This window comes from Vitis riparia, chromosome 14, assembly GCF_004353265.1.
Source record: "Vitis riparia cultivar Riparia Gloire de Montpellier isolate 1030 chromosome 14, EGFV_Vit.rip_1.0, whole genome shotgun sequence".
Taxonomy (NCBI): domain Eukaryota; kingdom Viridiplantae; phylum Streptophyta; class Magnoliopsida; order Vitales; family Vitaceae; genus Vitis; species Vitis riparia.
In genome coordinates this window covers 7,696,381-7,720,897 of record NC_048444.1, presented here as the reverse complement: position 1 = coordinate 7,720,897, position 24,517 = coordinate 7,696,381, and the positions used below count along the sequence as shown (strand labels likewise).

Genomic DNA, 24,517 nt, shown 5'->3' with positions numbered 1-24,517 from the left:
TTTTCACAATTAGGGGAGTATAAAAATGATGCTTAGTACTTTGTATGGTCATTTTTTAAATACTCTTCCATTCCTTCCTTGAACTATCCTGCTTAAAGGCATATTATCGTTTTTAGCATTCTAATTATATCAAACTTAGGTAATCATTTTAAAGGTGGGTAATAGGATGATGATCACTTTTTATAAATTTAGCAATTATAGAATACAGGTGCTAAGATAAACAATAATATAATAAAAATCAATATAAAAATAATTACAAGTAAATAAAGGGAATATGGAAGAGACAAATGCAAACTTGAGATTTATAGTGGCTCGACTTAATCCCAGTTTACATCAATTAGTCAATTGACCATTAGCTGTTGAAGTTAATATTGCTCAATCGGCTCAATCGATCCTCGGTCAATTGAGGTTTAATCTCTACTAGTTGAATATATGCTATTGGAAAAGAAAGAGGCACTTTGACCACCCAAGCCTAATTGGCTCAACTAGTTTTTCTCTACCTCAACTCAACCAATTGCAATTAAATACATAAAAGGCCTTAGTTTGAGGCCTAGAACCTCTAACAACTTATATTCAATTTTACAAACCCCTTAAAATAAGTTTAGGAAGGATTAGGTTTAGGGTTTTAATAAAAAATATGAAATTATCCAACTTATAAAAGAATAAAATCAATTTAGGTAGTTTGATTTAAAGTGCTTAAATAAAAAATGTAATACTATATGAACCTAGTGCACCAACAATCTTACCAAATGATTCTAAAGAGATGGTTTTCATTTCACTTTTGCTTTAAAGACTTCTCATTTTTCTTAATTTTCTTTTAACTTGATTTGTCTTTATAATTATAAGTTTAGAAATATTCTTTATTTAAACACATTTAGGACAAACTATTAGTTTTAAACCTTATTTTGTTATCATCAAAACTAATATTAACTAAATCTTGATTTCATAAAAACTATGTTTGGTTCTTAAAAATTTTGAAAGAAAATGCAAAGAAAAGAAAATAAAGAGGAAAAATAGTTTAATAAACAAAAAAATAAAATCAATAAATTATTCTTATATCTTACTTTAAACATATTTCACTTATTTCAATCATATGATATAAAAATTAAATAATTTAAAACTACATAATTTTCTAACTAATTTTAATTATAATTAATTTTTTAATTATTTTTTATTGCAAAACTATTTACGAGAAAATAATTTTTTTAATATTTTTTTCTTTCCTTGATACTTTCAAAAACCAAACATAACCAAAGTTGTTTGCATATGAGAACTTGAATTGTTTTTTTTCCTCCTACAAATTCAACTATCATATATATAGAAAAGAATTCATAATCATACCTCTCATGTTCATCTAATAGAAGAATTGTTCACATGTAAAGATTTTGAATGTCTAATGCAAGAAAATTTTTTTAAAAAATAAAACACTTTGTCTTGGCCTTGTGAGTGATTATAGAAGACTCATAACTTGGGGTTTCACTTAAATTTTCAAGGCCTCTCTCTCTTTCTCGTGTGAGAATCAATATCAAATTGTAACAAGTTACAGTGTCTGCATTTTGTAAAGATGATAGCATTAAACTTTGTATTGGGTCATATACATTTCCACCTCATTTTAAGTGTGTTGGTCTCTCAAATTGACAAACAAAAAAGGAGAAAAATGTGGGGACTTGGGCTGATGGATGCGACGGCTCGGCTACGTTAAGATGTTTCAATGATTACATTTGGAAAACGGAAAAGATGGAATGTTGAAATCTAAATTAAAAGAGGAAGTATTTGGGTGGCAAAAGGCCACTAGAGAATGTTGGGACTTGGGAGGGTGAGGAGGCTCTCGTGGCTCTCATGGATTTTGTTTAATGTATTAAAGAATGCGAATAAGGCAAGGAAACGTCTTCACTTGATCTTCCTCAGTGGCAAACATATATATATATATATATATATATATATATATATATATATATTTACACATTTTCTTTGGTTGCAAGCACATGAGATCACAGCATGGTTCTATTTCTTTTGTACAAAATCTTTCTCAAGATTACATGGGTGTGCACCACTATTGGATCACATGATTGAATGGACATAGATATGTACCACACCAGTAAGATGCAACCTTTTGAGCTCGACTATATTAAGTGGATCATGATTCATGGCTTCCATCAACTATTATGGTCGGCTATATAATCAATCCCTCCATGAATAAAAATAGTAGATATCATCCGTTTTGAGTTCAATAGAATTCTCATAATTTTAAAATACATTTATAAGGTCAAAAAAAACTTATATTTATATAACATTATAAATTTTTTTTCTTCTATTTGATGTTGGATATGACAAAGTAGATCCAAAATTTTTAATTCTCAAAGTTATATTTAGTCTCGAGTAAATATTTAAAAAAATGTTAAATAATAAAATAATTGCTTTATTTTTTATCTTTATATTCTTTCTATCAAATTTTACAAAAAGCCAAACATAAGAAAAGTATTAAACATGTGATTACCATTTCAAAAAAGCTCCAATGCATAAGAGTCGATTTCTTCCTTTCTTCTCTTTTTTACCACCATTAGTGGATCATCAGCTTTTTTTCGTAGGGTCCAGTGTATTAATACAATGACACCCAATAACAATATTAAATTATTATCATTAGATCAGGCCACTGCTCCCTGTTCTAGTCACCTGGGTTGGATAGGGTATTTAGGCAAGCTGGTCATTTTCATAGTTTCTGTTCTTTCAATAATCACATGATATCTTATTTTTTTTTTTCATAATCTTGTGAAAATGATTGGAACTCTGATGTTGGGTGACAAGCAAGCATCATATTTATTTATTTTTTCTATGTATTATAATGAAAATTAAACATAAAAAAACAAATACTTAAAAGAAAATTATTTATGATATGGGGTTATATCAGGATTGGGAATTGAAAGCTAGCTGTTATTTTCCCCATAAATAGACAGGATTTATAAATCACAAAAGAGAATCTTCCTTGGGGACCAATTGCTCTTCAGTAATATGAAGTGTCCTAATGCTCTCCACTATTCAAACTTTCCCTCTATAAATACCCCACTCACCTTCCTCATTTCTTCGCACTTGCAGAAAAGAAAAAACCCACAGAGAAAGAGATGAGACCGGCAAACAGCAGCTCCTCTAGTGAAATATGGCGGTGGAATTCTCCATTCCCATACCTCTTTGGTGGGTTGGCTCTAATCTTAGGCCTCATAGTGGTTGCACTCATCATTCTATCCTGCTCACACAAGAAGAGGACTTCTTCACCCGATCATGACAAAGATAAGCCCCCAAAGACCTTCTGCACAGAGCCAGACACCCTGCCGAGGGTAATTGTCATTATGGCCGGAGATGAAAACCCCACCTACTTGGCAACACCAGTCCCTGCTGCTTCAACTACAGCCTCTGATGAACAAGTCTGAGTTCTTTTTTTTTTTTTTTTTTGTTTCTTTTTGTTACCATCAGCTGGATAGATAGAGGACTACCAGCTTATATGACTTCTTCTATCCTTCATTCTTCCCTTCATTTATTTAGTTTTTTCTCTTTGTTTTGCATTTTTCGGGAATATGTAAAATGATGAGTATGAATGGACGTGTTCTTATGATCAATTAAGACATCTACAAGAATGGTTCGATCTTCCCCGATCCTACCCGTTCTGGTTTCTATGTTTTATGGTTCAGCTAATGCACATATAACCAACATATTTTTTGGTTTGCTTGTAGCGAGGATGATGATAATGGCCATGGGATATGCCACAAACTTTAGTGAAGAGAATTCTTTCTCTAGATAGGTCTTGAAGAACTAGTTATGTATGATAGCTTGTGTATCATTAAGGGCATGGAGGTGGATGGGCAACCAATTTTGACAAAACACTAATATTCATTTCTAACCCTAGCATGAACCTTTTTCCCATGGAATGAAACTATTTCAGATAACAGTTTTCCACCCATTAATGTAGACAATCTTTTTATCCAAACTCTCTTTCTCTGGGGTGAAAGTAAAGTCTGCAGAACAACCAAAGCAAAGCATGTTTGTTTCAACATGGTTTCCTGTTTGGTTCCTTTTGTCAAGTCTCCAATCATCTGCAATCCACTTTGTTTTTTTTTTTTTCTTTTTCTCCCTATAATTAAAGGACATGGTTAAGCCCACTTCTGCTTGCTTTGTCATCTTCCATTCCCACATCCAAATGTCATACTACAAAGTGTAACATTTAACCCGTGCTTTTGCCTTTGAATCAAAACAAATTCCCCTTCCTTCGTTTGTGAAATTATACCTTGTTGGACAATAAAAACATGAGAACTCAGGGACTGTGAGTGGGACAATATCAGCAGAGAGTATACAAATACATTTTTCCCGTATTTTCTTCTCCTCCATGGCTTGTACTGCAATTTCATAAGGCTGCTGACATATATGTATAAACAAAGTACTTTTCAATGTTGGCTAGTGTGAATGGGTCTGCGCGGCGGCTTGGAGACGCAAAAGTAAATGATGGTGCAGTTGATTGACCTGCAAAAAGGTGATGAAATTAACTGTGAATCGTGGCAGACACTTGTGATATTCCCACTTAAATGTTGTACAAGTTATAAACATTATCCTCAGGCTATTCTGTATTCTGGGTCATACTATTACTGCGGAGACCCGCATCCTTAGGGTCAACAGCTAGCACATAAAAAGCAACAAACGCATCAGTAGAAATAGCATACAAAGCGTAATAATTGAGTCTGATTTTCACGTCTGTGTACAGACTTCAAAACTTGGTACATCTGCCAAGTTTATGAGCATAAAATCATGGTGTTACCATCTAAGTATTTTCATAATTTATGGGACTAAGTGTATGAGGTAAATGTACTTTACCAAGGTCTTAAAGTCATGATATGGAATAATATTTCAGAGTTCTCAAAACATGGAGATTTGTATCTGGGAAGATATCAATAGTTGCAGCGAAATTTAAATCAAGCTCAGCTTTAAGTATTCTTAGGTAAGGTGGATTTTTCTCCTTAGTGGTCACTATGGGAACTTATGATTAAGCTTACACATCATGATAACGTTTCAAGAGGTCCACAAGCACTAAACCATGAAATAACTGAGTATGCTGGTTTTTCAAACAAGCTTAACAGCAGTTTAATGTTTGCTAAAGTTTGGACAGGAGGACTCTTGACATGGTTATCCCTTGTAGCTCTGAATTGTGTCTTCTTCTATTTGACCCGGCTGTGCAATTTCTCAGGTCATCTAAACTGCGGTCATCGGGGACTAAGAATTAACCTTACTACCTATGTAAGGTTACCAGTTTTGATTGTTTGCCTGAAGATTTCTGCGCCGAGGTGATTTGGAAGCCTCTTTGGTTATATTGGATCCATGTTGTATGAAATGCTTGGGTTTGTATCCAAAGTTATGTTTATGAATGAAATTTGACGCTAATACGATCTTGAAATAATTCTATTTTGGTAACTTCTTGTGGGTTTTTAGCCCATCCTATGTTATTTCTACAAAATCTGAGAGTGAGTGAGATTGGATTGAAGCCTGGGCAGCTCTATGCTTAGCTCTTGGCTGTAGATTGGCTGTGGAGTCGACATATTTGTCATAGGTTTTTGGGTAGCTATCTTTCCAGTTTGAGGGACTAAGCATTTTATGAGTAGCATTAGGTTGATCCCTTCATTTTTCAGTTTGTTACAGATAACATATTTTGGATAAAATTGACTCATTGGTTCATGCTCATGTTGAGTTGGACTTAACCTGAGCAATTGACATAAACTATTCCAATCACGTGTCCAAAAGTCGGTTTTAAAAAGACAAAAACCAGCAAACAAGGGAAGGATAGAAGAAGCAGAAGAGAGGGTCGGCAGGCCCATCTCCTCCATACCCATCTACCCATCCAAAAAAGGCTCACCTAAGTTGATGACAAGACAGAGAACTAAAGGGTGTGGGAAGATAAATAGGAAGTGAAGAGGCTGTCATGAGACTCATAACAACATGGGGGGATCTCATATTCTTCCAGTTTGTGGATAGGCTTCACAATACCCATGAAAGATAAATGGAAAGTGAAGAGGCTCTGCCCTAACACATTAATGGACATGGGTTTTATATTCTCTCTGGTTTGTGGAATGGGCTCATCTGTCTCCTGCATTATAAGCTGCTTTTTTATTTATTATGACAGCGACACAAGTGAGGATGAATATTTTTTTTTTTTTTTTTTCAGATATCAAACCATATGATCAAGCGTTCATCCACTTTAACAAGTTGGATTTTATTCTTTTCTGAGATGGGTATGTTTATCTTTTTTCCTTTACCTAATTTTTTAAGCCACAATAAGCTGTCTCCTGCTAGTTGGATCAGAGTATTAATAGTGATAGCAGGTACAGAGGAGTTAAAAGTTTTCTTCTACTTCCCGTAAAGGGATTTATCTATCTCTCCTACCTCGAAGTAGCTGTCTTAGGCTAAAAGACATTAACATCATGGGTATCCCATAGATAGCTAATAAGAATCACCACTGATCATAACCCACTCCTCTCCTCTCCTCTCCTCTCCTCTAACTTGAGAGATGGAGCCCAAACATTTTCCAGGTACAGAAGGATGTAGCAGCAGCGAATCTGGGTGGACAATGTACATTGCCTCTCCCATGCATGAAGGAGATTCAGAATGCAGTGGAAATGATGATGATAACAACATTCACATCACCAACTTCAACTATGGTGACGGTAAGGATGAGGGCAGTGATGACTCAATGGCTTCCGATGCTTCATCTGGGCCAAGTCATCATGAACAAGCATGTGAGAATGGGCAAGATAGTCATGGTATGGGCATGGCTCCTTTCAAGCATGACAGGGGTGACAACATCAAGTATTCTTCATGGAAGAAAGGAAACAAACAAGAGAAGAAGAAAGGAGGGGAAAGCAGTTCAAAAAAGGAGAAGAAAGATTTGGTGCTCAGGAGAAATAGTGCCAGCAGTCACACTCAACGTGGGGCAAGTAAGTAAAATTTACAGAGGAAAAATGAAGAAACGCATGTATTTTCTATCTAGATCTTCTCCAAGAATAGAAGCATTCTGTGATTCCACATTTCATATATTTATAATTCTAGTCTTTCAGTGCCATATTTCAATAAGCATAGTGGTAAGATCAGCTAGGAAATGCATGTAAGCAAGCAAAGGAACAAAATATTGAGATTTGGAGCAGTTTCCTGATCTTGTCAGCATAAGCTAGAATTTCCTTCTGTTTCGGTTGCTGTGTATTTTTGCAATCAACTCTTGTGTACTTAAATCTGGACCTAGGCTATAGATCATACAATCTGAAGTGCAATAAGAGGGAAGGGAATACAAACCTGGGTTTGCAATAAGCAGCAGACAGCAATTGATGGGGGGGGAGATAGGGGTGGGGGGGTTGGATGTTCAGCAGATTTCATGTCAAATATGAGAAAATGATCTCTGCCACAAAATTTTCTTGAGAATAATGCACCGAATATGCGTATGGCTATGAACCAATAGAATGTGTGTCATGCTAGAAAGAAGAAATACCAACATAGAAAGACAAATGCCAACTATGAGAGGCAGAAAAGGCATTTTTAGTGACAGAACATTCGCTCTTACATTATACCTAATCATGCAAAGATGGGTGCAAGTGCAACAGCATGGCAACCATAAGGTATAGGCTGTACATTCAACTTTAAAAATATTTTAGCACATACACTACAATCACTATTATTGTTGTTCTGATAATTGAAATCATAATCTAGAAAGTCATACTTTTGCTCCTGAAAAAAACAAAGAAAAAACAAAACAAAACAGAGAGGAAAAAAAAAACAAAAACAAGGAGAAAACCAAAATAAAAACATGCCTTGCATTAAAACCTGTCAAGTTGTGGTATTGCCTCACCTGCTTTGCATTAAAAACTGCCATTAATGAATAACATTGAGAAATAAGTAAAGATATTGTACTTGCAAAGTAAAATCAATTCACCAAACAACTACAATTGTGTCAAAGTAGGGAATTTCAAGTTTGATCTTTGTGAGACAGGTTCCTCTCTTTGGTATTCGGTATTCCACACCCCACAATCCCCAATCCCCAACCCCCACCCCCTGAGCCATAAACCCTCCAAAATGTTGGGGGAATAATTAATTGTTTCCTGCAAGGCATGAAATGACCGCTTTAACAGCAATAACATTGGGGAACCTTATATAATACTCTCCTGATATATGTTACAATGTTTGTACCTTATGCATACTCTCTCACTACAAATTAGCTTAATATATTTTTTTCCAAAACAAACAAAAGAAAATATTAAATAATATTAAAACCTAATCAACAGTGAAATAAAAAATAAAAATAACAGAATAACAGCTGTTACAAGTGCAATACATGCTAATATCAGTTGCAAAAATCTACTCCAAGCAATCTGTTTCGGCTATAAATCACAAATTTCAAGTGTCAATCAGAATGCATTATTTGATAAAACAGAGTTCAAGGAATCTACTTGGAAAACAGTCAAAATGGGAATCAAGTCCAATGAAGAACTGGTTCACCAAATTTAAGAAGAGTAATTGCCCTTGCTTAGTTCCATTAAAACTAACACTTTGTAGGTCCTCATTTTATAACTGTCAACAGACACCAATAAATCCCAAGTATTCTTTTGTGCTTTCTACCTTTAATCATTTCCATGATATACCCTCTTCACCACCTAAAACTTTCTGAGCTCCAGAAACCTCAATTCAGCATGGGTTCTCTCTCTAGAGCTTTCATGCCACCCCCATGACCATGGCCAACTAAAGTCACAGCTCCTTGTAAATCAAAAGGGTTTTGATGGGGATCCCAGCATTAAAAAGCAGGGTCATGAACTTATGGCACATGACCTTTGGATAGAACAAATAAATAATTTCTGGAAACAGGAAGGCAAACAAGGGAAGACCCACTTTCTGTTTATAGCTCAATTGGCAGTTTAATGAACTTTGAAGGCAGTTCTGTTAGAAACAGAAATGAGGAAACCACCATTTAAAAAAACCAGCAAGTCCTATTCTGCTGAGGTTTGAGAAGGCAGTCATCTGTTTCCATGTATGCATCATAAGAATACCAATTAGTGGCAAATCCAAAATTTGGTATAAAAATGAACAGAGATCTGAGAAACTCAAAGAAGAACTTGTTCGGACTTCTCATAGCTCCCAAACATCAACCACTCATGTTCTTAAGCAACAAAACTGAAGATGACCAGAAAAGCGATCAATATGGGCATCTTTCAAAAAGGTCCACCAATAGAGTAAGTCTCACATACAGGAAATCCTTAAATATTATGTTATAGCATTTTTCTCCAAAACATCTATGAGATTAGGATGGTGTGAACATAATTCATGAAAGAGAAAAAAAACCCTCAATTTGTGATTCTGAAAGGGGAAAAGAAAATTTGAGACAGACAATTCACAGATTATTTATAGAAATTAGATTCTTACTGTCAAGGGGGTAGTGGGGAAAAAGGAAGAGATTAAACTTTTGTTCACATAGAAGAGATTGTTAACAAACAAGATAAATTTCTCAGAGTAATTTGATCACATAGAAGAGGGTGTTCTATCTAATAAAGTCAACCAAAAAGAAAGATAAATTTAAGATAAAAATAGAACAAAAAATCTCTCAGTGAAAACAGAAGAAATCAGATTATAGAGATGATGACAAACAAATTGGTGATTCATGAAGAAGAAATCTAGAAAAATTTGTTGAGAATTTTCACAGTAAACCCTAGATTCCCAAAATAAAAGTATATCAAAAAAGAAGTAATTAAATGTTGAGAATTACGTTCATCAGATCCTATAGAAAAATTTGATCCAACAAAAAGATAACAGTCTAATAGCTCCAAAACCCTCAAAGATCCTTCAGATAGCATAATTCTTAATGTAAAAGAGGCTTATTAAAAAACAAAATAAAATAATTCTTAATGTAAAAGAGACCTCGAGAGCCAATAGTTAAGGCACAGCTATGAAGTTCAAAACAAATCCTCCCTTATATTTTTCATCATTATTCAAAGGGTTAATTTCCTCCTATTTTGAGTGAAAGGGAAGTTCAGTAAAAATAACAAATGAAAAGGATAAAGGAACCTCTCCTATTTTGAGTGAGAGGGGAGTTGAGTAAAAATAATAAATGAAAAGGATAGAGGATGTATTTGATGAAATTTCAAATCAATAAGGGTAAGGTGTATTTAGCCAAAACTTGAGGTGAGATAAGTGACATAACCCTTATTCAAAACATCAATTTCTTGTTTTGAGAGATAAAATTTATAGCATATGCCACTATCTTGTCAAATAAAACATCGATAGAGCCCATTTCAATTGTCCTGTTATATGACTACATTGTTTTTGGAATGGATTATGATTAGATAGGGAAATAATAACAGAGACCTACTCCAAGAAAGGGTGAATAATTTCAGAAGATATTGCCATTCGGGTCACTAAATTCATTGGTAGAGAAAACTTATACAAAAAAAAAATCATTTCTGCGTATACATCATCCAAGCTGATTGGCTACAATTCATAATAGACAACTTAAAAACTAGTAAACAACAAAAATAGTAATTATGAGTTTTTTTTTACCATGGAAAGCAAAACAATGATACCACCACTGAGCTTCGCCCTGAGAATTACAACTAATGATGGCATCCAAAACCTTGAAAGAATGTGTAACCCGGAATGAACAATTACTGCAACTCATTTTCTCTGTTACCTCATCGTTGTTGGGGTGGTACAGGTACTCATCTAGAGCCCAAAATTGCACACCTGCACAAACTCCATATCATTGTCCACATATTTTGTCCAGAGATTCTTAAATTGGTTAATGGCAATATCAAGCCAAGGTTTCATGTTTCCATTAAAATGAATCACTGCAGCATGGTTGATCTCATCCATGCTAATACTTGGATTGTACCCAAGTCCCAGTACATGCCAAGATTTGTCCAATGATTTTGTTGTTGAGTAAAATGTGATCAGGCCAGGCGGAAGCATCCCCGATTTCCATAGCGTCCCATCCTCATTCTAATCACAGGACACACAAAAAGACAATTTGTCAAACTCAACTCAACCACTCCAACAAGACTAAACAAAATACGGAAACACAAAAAAGACCAAAACTAGAAGCAAACATGATCTTACCAAGTTTTGCCAATAATGATACTGGTCCGTGCATTTTTCACGCCTCCAAGCGTCAAGATCAAATATATTCATCCCATATGCCCAGGCACAAGCCTTGGGGTTGAACTTCTCCCTAATGACAGAATTCGAGAAGTTCAAATAGTGGGCATAGCGATGAAATGAGCCGAAGCAAGTCTCAACAGCCCCATTCACCTTTCCATCCAAATCAATCCTCCACAAGGCTGATAGGTCCTTCTGAACAACCACATCATCATCCAAAAACAAAATGCGGTGCAGCTTCGGGTACATCTCAGGCAAATAAAACCGAAGGTGATTCAGCAATGAGTACTTGGGGTTCCTTATTTTTGCATTATCCCCATAATTCGCTGACTCCATTTGTCTAAGCACCGGCACATATGAAGAATTTAAAAACGCATAATCCTCCACTGCTTTCACCTCCACACGTGCTCCTCCTCCGACCGGCCTCATCTTAAACCAAACCTTCATGGCGGCAACATTCATTCGATCCGATACCACATGGAAAACATGCTTCCATGGCTCCTGAGCATTCTTCACCGCAGAATTCACCACCACCGACACTGCAATCACATTATTCGAAAATATAGCATAATGGTACAAACTCGGATCCTCAAACTCAGCACTGTCCTCTTCCTCCGTATACTTGTCTGGATGCGCAATTCTCTCCTCCACCAATCTCATCGCCAAACAATGCAGACTCTTCGGAATAGACTTCGCGGCAATCAAACTTGCAACCTGCCCATTCTTCTTCGCCTTCACCAGCAACTCATTCACAGAAAAAATAGTATCTTTCAACTTCTGAATCTTGATCTGATTATCATACGACTCCTTCGACTCAGCAATCATAAGCCTCGCGATCTTCACCCTGTCCTTCACCTCCTTCTCCAACTGCCTCACAAGGTCCTCGTCCCCCGTCCCCTCCACCTCATCCTCCGGCGCCGTCCTCCGTCCAGGCCGTGCCGCCAGATCAGAGAAATTCCGCGCCAAATCGTCGAACATTCGGAGCTGCCGCGAGATATCGAGCTTGAGCTTGCGGGCGTAGGCCGCATAGGCGTTGACGAGGGTGATGTGATCGTTGGCCTGCTTGTTGATGAGGTCGAGTCGGGTCCTGAGCGGATCAGATTTGAGGGCAAGGAAGGTCCGTTGCATGTAGGCGTTGCCGGAGCTCGGGATCACCTACACCGACCACAGAGTGTGAGAATCCGCAACCGTTTTTAATGCCATCTGGAGAGAATGAGAGTAAAGTAATAACTTACAGAGTCGTGAGATGGAGGAGCTGGATTGGTGTTGAGGAGGACGGAGATTGTGGCGATGAAGAGAATAGTGAACAGGGCGGAGGCAAAGATGCGATACGAGACGATATTGCGTAGACCGCCGCCGCCGAACGATCCTCGCCCGCCTCGAGCTGCTACCGCCATTGGATTGACGACACCGACTGCGAATCGCCCGATCTGGATTCCAGATTTTGGTAAGCGAGGAGCAGAAGAAGAAGCTGAGACACAAGTACAGGGAGTGTGATGGATCTCAGACAATCGGGTCCGTCCGTTACTTAATGCGTGTGTGCGGACCAAAGAATAAAATAATTGATGAGTAGTGTCTGGTAATCGCCAATCGGTGATCCCCTGGTTGCTTTCACGGAAAATGATTGGAAAGAAAAGATTTTCTAGGGAAAAATTTCTAACGCGTCAAATCCTATTCTCATGTTATATTTTTTTTTAAATATAAGTAATTTTAAAATTTTTGGACACAAAAGATATTAAAATAGATTTTATTAATAGAAGGAGATCTAAAGGTGAAAATTACATTTGTGGTCTTTTATCAAATAATTTTTAGAGTTATCATTTGTTGTTTTATACCTTAATTATTTGAAATTAAATTTGTATTTATAAATTTAAAAATAAGGACTCTAAAATTATTCTGCAACATGTGTCTTAAAAGTGTCTCTTTGGAATTTTAGGTCAAAATAATCCGTTTAAGCCTTTTTCAAACTTATATTCCGTGTAGATCATACGAGTGTCACATCTTCCTCTCACAAAAATAAAGTCTTAATTATCAATTGAGGTTTTAGATTAAAAATGAAAACGCATTTAGCAATTGAGGTTTCATTTATTTTTTTACTGAAGTCTCTGATTAATAATTGAGACTTCAACTAAAATTATAAAAATAATAATAATAATTAATAATATGACTGTAGGTGGTAATAAAAAACCATCTTGAATATAAATTTGGTAAATCAATTAAATTTATTATTATCATTTTTTCATAAAAAGGCTATTTTGGCCAAAACTGTTTCTTTGAGGAGGACCATGAGAGAGACAAATGCAAATTCTACATAACAAAGACCTTAGGAAAATAATAGGTCCCACCATGAGATGGAAGGAAGGAGATAGGAGGTTTTCAATTATTTTGACAAGTGACAGATTCCTACTAATGAATATAGGATTTGAAAAATTGTCATTCAATTTTTTTTTTTTTTTTTTTAAGGAAATCACATTATATTTTAGTTTACAAATTATAATTGCATTATTACAAAAATTCAACCCATTAATACAATTTTTTATTAAGTCAAAGTCTTTTTTTTCATATATTCATAGATATAGTGTAAAGTATTAATTAATGATTAATTGCAATTTAAATCTTATTCAAAAGTGTAAAAATTTCGAAGTAGATATTTTAATTATTTCATAAAATAAATGAGTAAGCATTATGATAATATGTCTAGGTTATAGGTATGTAATGGTAGAAATAGTGTGATTAGCCCATGAAAAATGTCACTAAGATACCAAGTACAAAAAATATAATTAAGTTACAAAAGTATGACTAGGGCACGAGGAATGTCATTAACATATAAAAGCGTATGACTCTAATCGTACGGAAATTATAAGCAAAGTATGAAAGATATGATTAGAGTACATAAAAAGTGATTATAATATTCAGGATGTAACCTAGATACAAAAACAAAGGATTAGTTGGGTTTGGTCCAATGTGAGAAAGCAAGTGATTAAAAAAAAATTGATATTTATAACAAAGAAAACAATCATACATTTAATATAATTTGTCATTCAAGGCAGATAATTATTTAGCAAAATTGTAGAGCTCTTAGGACTATATATCATTTGTAAGGTATCCTAATATCATAAGAATCAAGCTTATGAAAAGTAAGTCATGACCTTATTACTACTAAGAGACTATTTCAGATTAATTAATCTCCTTACCTTAACATAGAAAGTACCTAAAGTAAGAACAACGTATCTTAAAGTTTGGCTCTTGGACATGCAAGTGGGATTTGGATGAGATGAGTGTCTAGGGTTTGTTTGTCTAATATTCTCCTCGATCTTTTTTCATTTATTTAATTCAATATATATGTTCCTACATGGAATGTTTTTGTTGGATGTTGACATGGAACATGCTCCATGTCACAAGCTTACATGGGAAGATGACATGGAGGTTGCTCATGTGGTCATTTCATATTGGCCATCTAAGTTAGCCTTTTGAAGGTATTTTTGAAAATTGGTAATAAGCACGTATTTTTTCCCCACCTTACACTCCAATTGAAAAGGGAAAAGTAAAGTTCTCAAAAGTTTAAAATTTTTATTGAAAGTATGATTACATTATACCTCCCTCCCTTTCCACCCTTTTTTTTTTCAATATAGGAAAGGAAAATAAAAAATAAAATAAAAAATTGAAGTGATAGCATATAGAGGATGGAGAGTGAATATGTATACAAATTAGGGGGGAGATGAGATGCAAAGTCAACATACCATTTTTGTTAAAATACAAAATTTGAGTGCCTAGCAGTGGAATGGAGAAAAACATGAAGGAGAAGAAAATGGGTTTAATGTTTGGATGAGATGAGTTTCTAGAGTGGGTTTATCTAATTATTCTCTTTGATTTTTTTATATTCAATGTATATATTCCTACATGGAATGTTTTTGTTGGATTCTGACCTGGAACATGCTTCATGTCATAAGCTTATGTGGAAAAGTGATATGGAGATTGCTTATGTGGCCATTCCAAATTGACCTTTAGAAGGTAATTTTGGAAGTTTGCAATGAACATTGTTGGAATGCATGAATCATATAATTTTTTCCCTCACTTTACACTCCAACCAAAAAGGGAAAAGTAAAGTTCTCAAAAGCTTAAAATTTTTTATTTCAAGTATGGTTATATAATTCCAACCCCTCCCTCCCTTTCCTCCACCTCCTATTTTTTTAATAGAGGGAAGAAAAAAGAAGAAAATCAAAGTAAGGGTAGATGGAGGATGAAGAGTGAATATGTATGCAAAATAAAGGGAGATTTAAGAAGGAATGAGAATACGGAAGATGGAGAGTGAATACATATACAAAATACGAGGAGATTAGATGCAAAGTTAGCCTACCATTCTTTTTAAGATACAACTTTTAATTGGTTGGTAGCAGAATAAGAAGTAGCATTATCAACTATAAAAGGAGGAGAAGAAAAGAGGTTTGATGTTTGGATGAGGTGAATTTTTAGGGTATGTTTGTCTAATTATTCTCTTTGATTTTATTTTTTTTAATCCAATGTATATGTTCCCACATGGAATGTTTTTGTTAGATACTAACATGGAACATGATTCATGTCATAAGCTTATGTGGGAAGATGACATAGAGGTTGCTCATATGGCCATTCCAAGTTAGTCATCCATGTTCAAATCTTCATTAAAGAAAGCTATCTAAACATTCATTTGGTGTAGCTTTAAATCTATATGAGCCACTATAACTAAAATGAGGTGAATTAAAGCAAACTTGACTACTAGAGAGAAGGTTTCCTTATAGTCTATACCCTCATGTTGGGTATAAATTTTAACCATTAGTCAAGTTTCATAATTTTCAATGGATCTACTTACCTTTCGTTTTATTTTTATTGGGAACTTCAGATTACTCCGTTCCTAGGCCCTCGATCTCGTAGAGTACATGCATCTATTTCTAGGGATTTCTAGATCTAATGTAGCATAAAATAATTGCTTCAAAAACCATTTTAGAATAAAGATTTAGAGATTTGAAATTCATGCTTGCAATCTAGATGTTCCCAAATCGAATATAAGTAGTAGAAAAAACTTGTACTAAGACTCATATTAGTATTGAATCCTTCATAATCCAATCAAAAAGTTAATTCAATATCTTACTACAAAGAATCAGCTGCACTCTAGTACCCTATATTAATAACAATGAGACAAAAGCCCATGTTTGTGACCTACTATCCACTACATGCAGACTTCTCATAAATTAGTGCTCGTAATTTAATAAAGCAGTTCTATCACCTACTAATATTGTTTATCCAATCCTTCAGTTATAGATCTCACTTATTATGTAATTAATTGACATATTCTACTTCCAAGGAGCATATGCCAAATTTCCATTAAAGGAAATGTTATAACCCTATTCTTCTAGATCACATGTCCTTTAGATCACCCAAGGGGACATAGTATCTCAAACCCATGAGTTATCACGGTACATTTATTGAAAATACCTATTGTCACTAGTCTTTATCAATAGTGACTCAATCTATAAGGATATATGACAACTTTAGGTTCTCACCTATAGGTTAGATTTCAGAACAAACTCAATATTCTCTCAAGATTGAAAGTTCATGCAGTATAGTAGCTTGGTGAATCATAGCAATCGATAGTCTTATCTCACAGCCTCTAATTAGAAAGTAGTACACTACAGTCTCTACTAGATTGCCCAGATCCATGAATTGACTATGGACAACTTATCTACTTACAATTTTAAGAACCTATTTGTTCCTAATAGTTTTTCAATTTGAAGGCATATCAACCAATTCCTAGACTTGATTCTTTCACATTGAGTCTAATTATTCTTCCATTGTTGTTCTCCATTTATCCTTAATTGGACAAATCAGAGTCTCATGAACTGACTTAGGTTCGACATCATCATATTGACTTATAATATGAATTTCCCCTTCAATTTCAAATCATCATCGATGAATAATATGTTGAATTTATGATAAGGATTGTGAACATAAACCATGTGGAGTGGATGTAACAAACTTTGAGGGTGCTCATTAAGTATAAGTAGCAATCGACAGTGCATTTTCCCAATATGAAATGGGAGATTTGCTTGAGTCATCATTGACCTAACCATGTCAACAATGTTTTATTCCTCCTCTCAACAACACCATTTTGTTATGGAGTCCCTAAAATAATCATTTGTTTACTAATACCTTTTTCATCACATAAATCTTTAAATTGTTCTAAAAAATATTCTCTACCTTGGTTTGTTCTTAATGTTTTAATCCTTTTATCCAACTAATTCTCAACTAAATTAATGTAGCATCTAAAATAATCTAATGTCTATAACTTATGAGAAATCAAATAAACATGATCGTAATGAGTAAAGTCATCTATAAATGTGATGAAGTATAAGGTATCATGTCTTGCTTTAATACTCATAGGACCATAGATGTCAAAATGGATTAATTGCAATGGTGTTTCAATCCTACCTTCTTTTCTAAATGGTTTTCTTGTTGTTTTACTAGTTAGCCAATATTCACAAGTTGACATATCAATTTTAGTGAATTCACCTAGAAGATTTCCTCTAACTAGTCTATTCATTCTTTCTTGTCCAATATGCACAAGTCTAGCATGTCATATGATTACATTAACACATGTATCTCCAGAAGTAGTCATCAATAAATAATAATTATTAGTAGTTTAGACAACACATAGTCACCAATGTTGAGAACCATAAAACCATCCAAAATGAATCTAGAACCAAAGTATGTTGTTCCTAAATACAACTTCATTATTAGATCATGAAAATTCAAATTGAAACCTAAACTAAGAAAGATTAACATAGAGATTAAGTTTCATAGAATATCCAAAGCATAAAAAAAATCATGTAGGAATAGGGTATGTCATATACGTAATTCCAATTTGCACATTTTAATATCCTTGACCGCAACTTTGAAGTTGTTTTCAACATAAAATCCATCTTATATCAAAACAAATTTGTTGAAACTCTACATATACTCCTCAATCTTTAGCTATATGGTTGGTGGCAACTAAGTCTATAGTCCACAAAGGAATAGATTTAGTTAACTTTACACAACTAGAAACATATGCAGGGCTACCCAGATCTCTCCATTCCCTATTCCAAGCTCAAGTTAGGTATATGAAACTAATCCTAGAGCTTCAAAATCCTAACAATGGAAGCAAATACACAATTTTTAATAATTAAGGACCAGAAAATTAGTGTTATAGATGTTTTTACCTATATTTGGATGTTTTCAAGTCAATTCCTTACGATAAAGAAGATGTTTGAATATTCTAGAGGTCTCGTACACCTAAAGTCTTCCATTCGATGACTCAAACCACAACCTTGAAACGCCAAAGAGTGAACTTTGGAATGAAGGTTTCCTTGGATCACTCTCTCTCACTTTCTCTCTTTTTGGAAGTGGAAAATGACAAGCAAAAGTCTTGAAAACCCTAACCCCTAAGACAACATTTATTGGGTTCCCTTAGTGGGCTTAAGTGACTTGAGCCCACTTAGGCTTAAGTCATTTAATCTAGCCTGAAATGGATCTTAATTAATTAATTAACCACACATGATCATATAATTAATCAATTAGCCTAATCCAAAAGCCTTGCTCACTATCCTCTATATAACTTTGCGTAATTAACAAAATGCTCGTATGCACAATAGTGAATCTAGAGTCAATCTAACCCTCATAAACCATGTTTTCATGGTATATGAACTTAGAGTGGGGACCACTAGAACACATAGAAATATTAGCTTCCCTAGAATCCAATTTTGAAGTTAACTCAACATCTCACTATAGAAAATCAACTACATTCTAATACCCTATGTAAATAATAATGAGAAGAAATTAGGTTTGTGATCTATTATCCACTACATGCAAACTCCCAATGAATTGGTGTTTGTAATTTAACAAGGTAGCATTATTACCTATCAAAATTATCTCTCTAATCCTTGAGCTAGAAATCCCACTTATTATGTGATCAATTGACACACTCTAACTCCAATGAGCATATGCCAAATTTCTACTAAAAAAAATATTATGGTCATAGTCTTCCAAATCACATGTCTTTTAGATCACCAAAGAAGACACACTATCTCAAACCCATGAAATATCATGGTGTCTCTATTGAGAAAACCTATTACCACCAAACTCTATCAATAGTAACTTAATCCATAAAGATATGTGGTCACCTTAGGGTCTCACCCATAGGTCAAATCCTCCTATTGACTTTGGCACAGGCTCAATATCTTCTCAAAGTTGAGAGTCCATGCAATATAATAGTTTAGTGAATTATGACAATCGATAGCCTTATGTCATGATTCACCGTAGGTCCTGTTTAGTGTGCATCACATATATTAGTGCACTCACGATAAAAAAAAAGTCATTCCGATGATTAAGTCAAGTCATTTCTCCAATTAGGAAGTAGTGCATTACAGTTTCAAATGGATTGCCTAATTCTATGAACCGACTATGGACTACTCATCACTCTACACAGAACCCATGACTTTGATTTTTTTTGCAACTCTTAATAAGTTGAAGTCATGTACAATGCAAATAATGTGAGCGCGTATGCTCAAATAACCAATTATTGTATATGAGATAATAAATGAGAAACCAAAAAAACATAAATAAATAAATTTATAAATGAATTTTTATCTGTTACATCATATCATGCTCTCTAGGGCTCAATCCTAACAACATAAGCACATGGGTGTTATTTTAATAGGACCATACCTGTTTTGACTCAATGCACTCACGAGGAAAATGATCTTTGTTGTCATAGTTATAACATTTTAACTTTCTTTTATCCATTCTGACATGCTTAAACTTCTTGTGTGCCTCAGTCTTCATTTTCTTTAAAGAGTCATTAGATTTCTCATTTTTCTTAAAGAATTTTTTTGTTACGCTTATAAACTGAAATTTTTGTGCAAACTGAATTTAGTTACATAAACTTGTTCATTGGGCCTAACAATTACAAGTCGCTTGAGTTCCAATTCAAGATGACAAATAATATCATTGAAAGTCTTGACACTCTCATTATGTGTCACATTCGCCATCATGTATTCCCAGTTGCTCTTTGGTAAAGATTTGATGACCATCTCAACTTGTTGCTCATTAATGAGGACATGCCTATATGTTTTAAACTCTCTTATCATTTTTTTTTTCATCTTCCTGAAATGTTGTTTTATTGTATGATTTGGTTATATCTTATAATTTCCAAATTTCATTACAAGTTCTCTCATCTTTGTAGTTGAAAGTCCACCATACTTCTTTTTAAAGCTTCCTCACATTTCATGAGTAGTCCAGTATACTTCATCCTCGATTAAGAGATCATCTTGCATACAACTAAACAACGTAATGCAAGCTAAATAATTTTTTTTTCTTTCAAGCCACATAAGCCTCCTAATCCTTTCTATATTGAGCAAAGTTCCCTTGTTCAGGTTTTTGCATAACAAGATTTAGTATTTCAAGACCCTATTGCTCTTCAAGAATGTACCAAACTTTTTAATGTCGAATCTCATAATTATCATTATTCAATGTCTCACCCTTGCTTAGTTTTGCTATGATATTCCTAGTTGCAATCGATATATTCAACTACATAGAGATATTCCATAATCTTATTATTTGGTACTTTTATGGATATCGATATTCATACTTGCTTGATTATCTTCTAATATGTAATAACCTTAAATTGCAAGAGAAATGAAAATTCACTATGTTCCCAATTTTCTTCTATATACAATTTTAATTATTACAAATTAGAAATAATTGTGTAAGTATTTCTAATTTTAGGCAAGAAATTATTTAAATTTCTTTTTCACCTAAAACCTCCCACTCCATGAAATAATATTATACAACTAGTATGTGCTAACAATATAATTATTTAAATTCACTATGTTCCCAATTTGCTTCTATATACAATTTTAATTATTACAAATCAAAATAATTTATGTAAGTATTTCTAATTTTAAGGCAAGAAATTATTTAAATTTCTTTTTCACTAAAACCTCCCACTCCATGAAATAATATTATACAACTAGTATGTTCTAACAATATATATTAAAGAATTGAAGATATATAAATAAAAAACATACTAATTTATCAAAAAATAAATATTCATGTCATGTGTTATATATCGAATATTTACATTTTATGTACAAAGTATTAAAATGCAATATATAGAAGAAAACTAATTTTCTTCCTTGAAATTAAAAGGAACAATATCTAGATTATATACAATGTCTTCTATAATTCTAAATCAATAACCATAATCTTCTAATATTTTAATGCTTTATTGAATTTAGATTTCTTGCACTTTGCAATTTCAGAGGAATAGAGAGTATTGTTGTTCGTTTTATGACATTCTTCAAAAACCATATTTGTCCATATTTCTTAAAAGGTCTACGAAGTTATCAAAAGATTTATTTGTCAAATCCTTGGACCATTTTGAACAAATTATCATATACGTTGTAAAATTTTAACTTCAGGTTTAGTTAATGACATTTGCAAAACCTCCTTATAGTTTGGTGGAATAATATATTCCACCTCTAATATCTCAATAATATTAACAACATGATCCACATGTTAATTTATAGCATGGCTAGAGTTCCTTTTATAGTTCATAAGCACATCTAATTTCGGCCAAGGTCTTCCCTTAGTACTTTTCTAGTTGTCTTCATTTGTACCATTTTAACCTAGACAAAAGAAGGATTGTAATTAATTTAATTCTAATGAATAATATATACTCATATTTTAATTTAAATATTTGAACAAACAAAAAAATTTAATTTGAAAAACCCTATTATCATTGTTATTTAATAAATTAGACCATTTGTATATCATTGTCTAATAGTTACATATTTTGACTACAACCCAAATTCATATTAGAGACTAAGTCTTAATCTAGTCTAAAAAAAATTATTATATAGCCAAGATACTTGGATTAAAGGCTTACAAAAAATTGAACCCTAAATATTGAATGAAATGTTTGTATAAAAACAAGTCCAGTGGTAACAAAGTATGTTGCCACAATATAGACTCAGATTTGTCATTTCTTTTTTTTCCTATATCCACTTCAAGTAGGCACTTGTACTTTTATTTTTTATTTTTTAGGAACTATGTTTTTTTGGAACGACAACCAAAAAAACTTATTTATTTATTTTAGTTTTTTTTTTTATTTTAAGTTTTGTTTGTTTGTTTGTTTTTTTGGAACACGTTCAAAAACTAGAATCACATCTAGAAAATGTATTTATAATTTTTTTTTCATTTTTTTTAGGAACTACATTCTCAATAAGAATCTCAATTAGTTGTTTTACTAACTAAATTTCTCATTCCAAGTTGGAAATTGAACTATAAATACAATTTTTTTTTCTTTTTTTGGTTTTCATAGGGGAAAAAAGATAACGTCTTAGAAAGAGAGCACATTTTTTATTTTTCTTTTTTTAAAATTTTCATAGTCATAGTTTTTGGATAGTTTTAAAACTCTTAGAAATTGCTCTCTATTTCTTATTTATTGGGTCAGGTCAGATCAACCCACTTGGACACTCAAATCCAACTCCAACATTGGTAATAAGCATTGTTGGAGTGTATGAATCAGGTATTCTTTTCCCCACTTTACACTTGAACCAAAAAGGGAAAGTTAAAGTTTTTACAAGCTTAAAATTTTTTATTCGTTACACATTATTAGCTTATTCCTTAATAAGTTTTGTGGATGAACTAGTGGTTTGAAAAGTGAAATATATATTATGAGAGGATGTTAACCTAGTAGACATTGTTAGTTCATTATGTGATTATTTAATCTTTTGGATCAATGTGAAAGGTATTCAATAGATTCAATATGGTGACACAATACTAGTAATAATAAACAAATTAATATTACTAATCAAATCACAACATGCAGAAAAATGATTTTAATTAATAATTATTGAATAATAATGGTGATGCTATCTTTGTGTCATGTGCAAGTAAGATTAATAAGGAATTACCATGTATTTGGATCTTCTATATATTAATAGTATGTAGTTATGTGATGCATATGAAAGATATATTAATAGTGATAAATTCATTATGAAATACAATTGTTTATGGCACTAGCTTTTGAATAGTTGTGGTGGTGTTAAGTTTATTTCATGTTCAATGATTTACATGTCTTAAGACTTTCCATAAAAGTTAAATTAATAGTTTAATATGTGCAATATATGTGTGATCAATGTGCAAAATATTAGTAATAACAAAGTTATTAAATTAATATATCCTATCAAGTTATATCATGTAATGTTAATATGCTACAATTGAAATTGCGAGATTTTGAATGATGGGTGATATGTTTATTTCATGTGTAAGGAAAATTAATATAGGGTTTAACATGTATTTGACTAATATAGGATATATCAAATGACTAATCAAGTCACACCACGTAGTATAATTATTCGAGTTGGTAGCTTGTAATTGGTAGTAGTGACGTGAAGCTTATTCCAAATGCGAGGAGGATTAATAGAAAATTTAACATGTATTTTGACCATATATATTAACTTTTAATTTTATAATTGATATTCATTTCATTGTTGAAGACATCAATGGATAGGGCTAAAGATAAAATTCCTAAAGTTCCTCTTGCCAGGCCGATAATTATGTAAGTTGTTTCCTTTGATATTTTAAATTGATCATATTTTTATAAGTAATCCATATAAGTAGATTGAATTTTGTAAAATTTAATCGTTAATAACATTGTTGTGGTATGAAATGTCAAAGAATTGAATCAAATTTCAATAATTAACAAAATTTCATATCAAATGCCTAAAGTTCATATTCTTAATTAACAAAAATGTCTAACTCCATATCTATTCAAAATACTATGAATTTTACGGTATATATTGATTTGTTTTCATGCCATGAGTTTATACAATCTTTTAATTGAATGATATCATATCTTACCAACCCTAACATGTAGCATGATATTCATCATATTTTCAATTGGTTGTTGTTAATTATTGGAATTGAAATATAAATGATGCATTACTTATCATACCTAAATATATTTACCATAAAAATTCTGTTTTTGCTACACAACTTTGTAGAATAATTTGTTGCATAGATATAAAATATGTGTTATGTAATTTCTCGTCTATGTTGTTTAATAATTCACTTGGAATGAAGGGGTATATTAGTAGACTTAGGTTTCATTGAAAATATATACAATATTATGCTCTCACATTTTTCATTTTGGTCATAGTGAATGCGATAACATTGCAAAGTATAAAAAGTACGAGAATGATTTTACGAACGAGTTAATAGGAAAGTACTTTTCCGACAAGGATATTCTTGGAGGTAAGAATACTAAGATTTTATACACAAT

At 33.0% G+C, this 24,517-nt stretch overlaps 2 protein-coding genes and 1 long non-coding RNA gene across 3 annotated transcripts; 1 reads left to right on the top strand and 2 right to left on the bottom strand.

The window, feature by feature from the left end:
* Positions 1-4,142: 4,142 nt before the first annotated feature.
* LOC117929940 lies at positions 4,143-7,939 on the bottom strand. The gene is made up of 2 exons (XR_004653826.1): positions 7,321-7,939; positions 4,143-4,509 (listed from the first exon to the last, which is right to left on the bottom strand). It is a non-coding gene; the product is annotated as an uncharacterized LOC117929940 (long non-coding RNA).
* On the top strand, positions 6,373-7,108 carry LOC117929939. The gene has a single exon (XM_034850387.1). It carries the CDS (start codon positions 6,542-6,544, stop codon positions 6,974-6,976), a length of 435 nt encoding a protein of 144 aa, XP_034706278.1. The 5' UTR covers positions 6,373-6,541; the 3' UTR covers positions 6,977-7,108.
* Positions 7,940-10,390: 2,451 nt separating the features above from the next.
* Positions 10,391-12,749, bottom strand: LOC117931345 (probable galacturonosyltransferase 9). Its single transcript, XM_034852302.1, has 3 exons — positions 12,396-12,749; positions 11,122-12,315; positions 10,391-11,004 (listed from the first exon to the last, which is right to left on the bottom strand). Exons 1-3 carry the CDS (start codon positions 12,555-12,557, stop codon positions 10,729-10,731), a joined length of 1,632 nt encoding a protein of 543 aa, XP_034708193.1. The 5' UTR covers positions 12,558-12,749; the 3' UTR covers positions 10,391-10,728.
* Positions 12,750-24,517: the final 11,768 nt, after the last annotated feature.

Excerpts from the sequence above, each read along its gene's own strand:
- LOC117931345 (XM_034852302.1), bottom strand. The coding sequence starts at position 12,557 with ATGGCGGTAGCAGCTCGAGGCGGGCGAGGATCGTTCGGCGGCGGCGGT. Across the intron at positions 12,316-12,395 it reads CTCCTCCATCTCACGACTCT|GTGATCCCGAGCTCCGGCAA; the intron begins GTAAGTTATTAC and ends TGGTCGGTGTAG. Across the intron at positions 11,005-11,121 it reads ATCATTATTGGCAAAACTTG|AATGAGGATGGGACGCTATG; the intron begins GTAAGATCATGT and ends TCCTGTGATTAG.
- LOC117929939 (XM_034850387.1), top strand. The coding sequence starts at position 6,542 with ATGGAGCCCAAACATTTTCCAGGTACAGAAGGATGTAGCAGCAGCGAA.